This window comes from Limulus polyphemus, unplaced genomic scaffold (genome assembly GCF_000517525.1).
Source record: "Limulus polyphemus unplaced genomic scaffold, Limulus_polyphemus-2.1.2 Scaffold1647, whole genome shotgun sequence".
Classification (NCBI taxonomy): Eukaryota; Metazoa; Arthropoda; class Merostomata; order Xiphosura; family Limulidae; genus Limulus; species Limulus polyphemus.
Genome location: NW_013667257.1, coordinates 218,817 through 220,835, shown reverse-complemented (window position 1 = coordinate 220,835; position 2,019 = coordinate 218,817). Strand labels below are relative to the sequence as shown.

At 39.3% G+C, this 2,019-nt stretch overlaps 1 protein-coding gene across 1 annotated transcript in view; it reads right to left on the bottom strand.

Moving 5' to 3' along the window:
- LOC106464421 (dynein heavy chain 7, axonemal-like) overlaps positions 1-2,019 on the bottom strand; it is a 187,785-nt gene that overhangs the window by 24,604 nt on the left and 161,162 nt on the right. The window contains exon 42 of the mRNA XM_022392135.1: positions 331-530. Coding sequence (XP_022247843.1) covers positions 331-530 — 200 coding nt within the window. The remainder of the gene's footprint in view (positions 1-330; positions 531-2,019) is intronic.

The window sequence follows — 2,019 nt, the reverse complement described above, 5'->3', positions numbered from 1 at the left end:
TTGATATTTTGCATATGAATGCACTGTAATGTTTACTGATAATCTGCCAAATTTCGTTAACATTTGCTTACTAATTTAAAAGTTATAGAATGAAACTATAATAAGCACAAAATGGTGATGAGGTTGGTCCCAGGGACTTAGCCCATGCTGAAAGAGTTAATCAAAGGTAATTTGACAAATAATATATGTATAAATAAAACAATTCGCATATGTTTAAACTAGGGAATAAAATAACCTTCGTAAATTATGAATTACAAGGATTAATTCTCAACAATCTAAATGAGCACATAAAATGTAACTGTCTTAATAATTATGTTAGATGATCCTCACTTGTCTAAATGATGAAGTAAATGCTCCAAGATAAGCCACAATGGCAGCAGATATAAGAACATCTCCAGTTAGGTTACAGTAAACTTCACCTAATTTCTCTGCTGCTAGACTCCATCTATCTTTCTCTCCACCAAGACCTCCTATTAACTGTTCAGCTCTTTCCAGTTTCTTTGAACAAAGTTCAACCTCTTTTTCCAGGTCTGAAAAATTTGGAAAACAGGAGTTTTAGCTATTATTAAGCAAACTATTTGATAATGTAGAATCCCAGGAAAGTTAACATTTTCCTTACCTGAAAAAATGTATTTCCAATAGATAATCACCTCTTACACAGAAAGCTATCTTCCCCATGCATCTGCCTTAGAGATTTGCATGTCATCAGCCTTTAGGCAATTCCCACCTAAACTCACAAGATTTCTCTTGATAATGATGTTATTATGAAGCAAAAGCCTTCCACCATTAGAAAGGGACCCAGACTCCTTGCACAATAGCTCCCTCTATGAGTTTGCACTCATGATATTTATTCTATGGTAAGGCAGGGAATATGAAGTTGCACTGGTAGTGAAGAGGGAGAATGGGAAGCGTGTTAGGAGGTATCTATCAGAAATACATTTTGATGTAAAGAAAATGTTAATTTCCAAGGCAATACATACCATTACACACAGAAAGCTAGAATCACACATTGATACAGTGGAGGTACCAGTGTGAATGTTACCTAGATGAGCTTTTCCTAGATTGGAAGGGAGGAAGAGGCAAGCAAGCCCCCATGTGTCACAGATATGGGTAGAATAAGAATATGGCTATCCGAGGACTTGCACACAAGAAGTGGAGAGCCAATATGTGTTGCATAGTTGGAGTGTGTTCAGACCATACCTAGTGGTCACCTCATCTCTGCTGTCAGACTTATTGGGTCAAAACTGGCTGGGGAAGGAGGGCACAGGAATCATTAGTGCATATTAGTCTAAACTATACCCTCAGACTCTTGGACCAACACCAGTTGTGAAAGTAGGGCATGACAAGTAAATGCATGATTTGTTTGTAAGTGTTCACCTCAACTCAATTGAACAGAAGATGATTGCAGGTAGTTGATAGGTCAACTTCAGTCTAAAACTAGAAGGTACTACCAAGAGAAAATGATGATCATGACCAGAACCCAAGGTAAAGGCTGGAAAGGTGAGTGGGCTTTATAACATGTAAAAGACAAGATCCATTAGAATGCAGCAACAGCTAGAGCTGAGGGAAGGAGAACAAATTATCAGAAGAGAAGCATTAAGTGATAGGGTGGGCTAGGCAAATTGAGTAGGGTTCTCAAAGAAGCACACCTAATGGAAACTGTGAGAGAAGGGACATTGTGCGAGCAGAACTCTGTCTGGCCAAGAGAGGCAGTCTGCAACTGGAAACATAGTATCCAGTACATGACAGGTGGGAAAACCAGCCAAATGATAAAAGGCCCAAGAAGGAAGGTTCAGAGCTTGAAAGCAAGGGGTTCTGGAACAGATTACCCAATGGTGGCTAAGTGAGGAAATCCAAGGAGTTGTTGGAATGGAACTTAATGAAATGAACCACTAGAAGGGGTAAGAATAGGATCATGCTCAATTGACTACCGGAAGGGTGAGTAATAAATGTGGAGAGAGGGCTTGCCCTGAGACCAAGTGCTGAATGAAAATAGACAGTCAGGGATACTTTCAAACC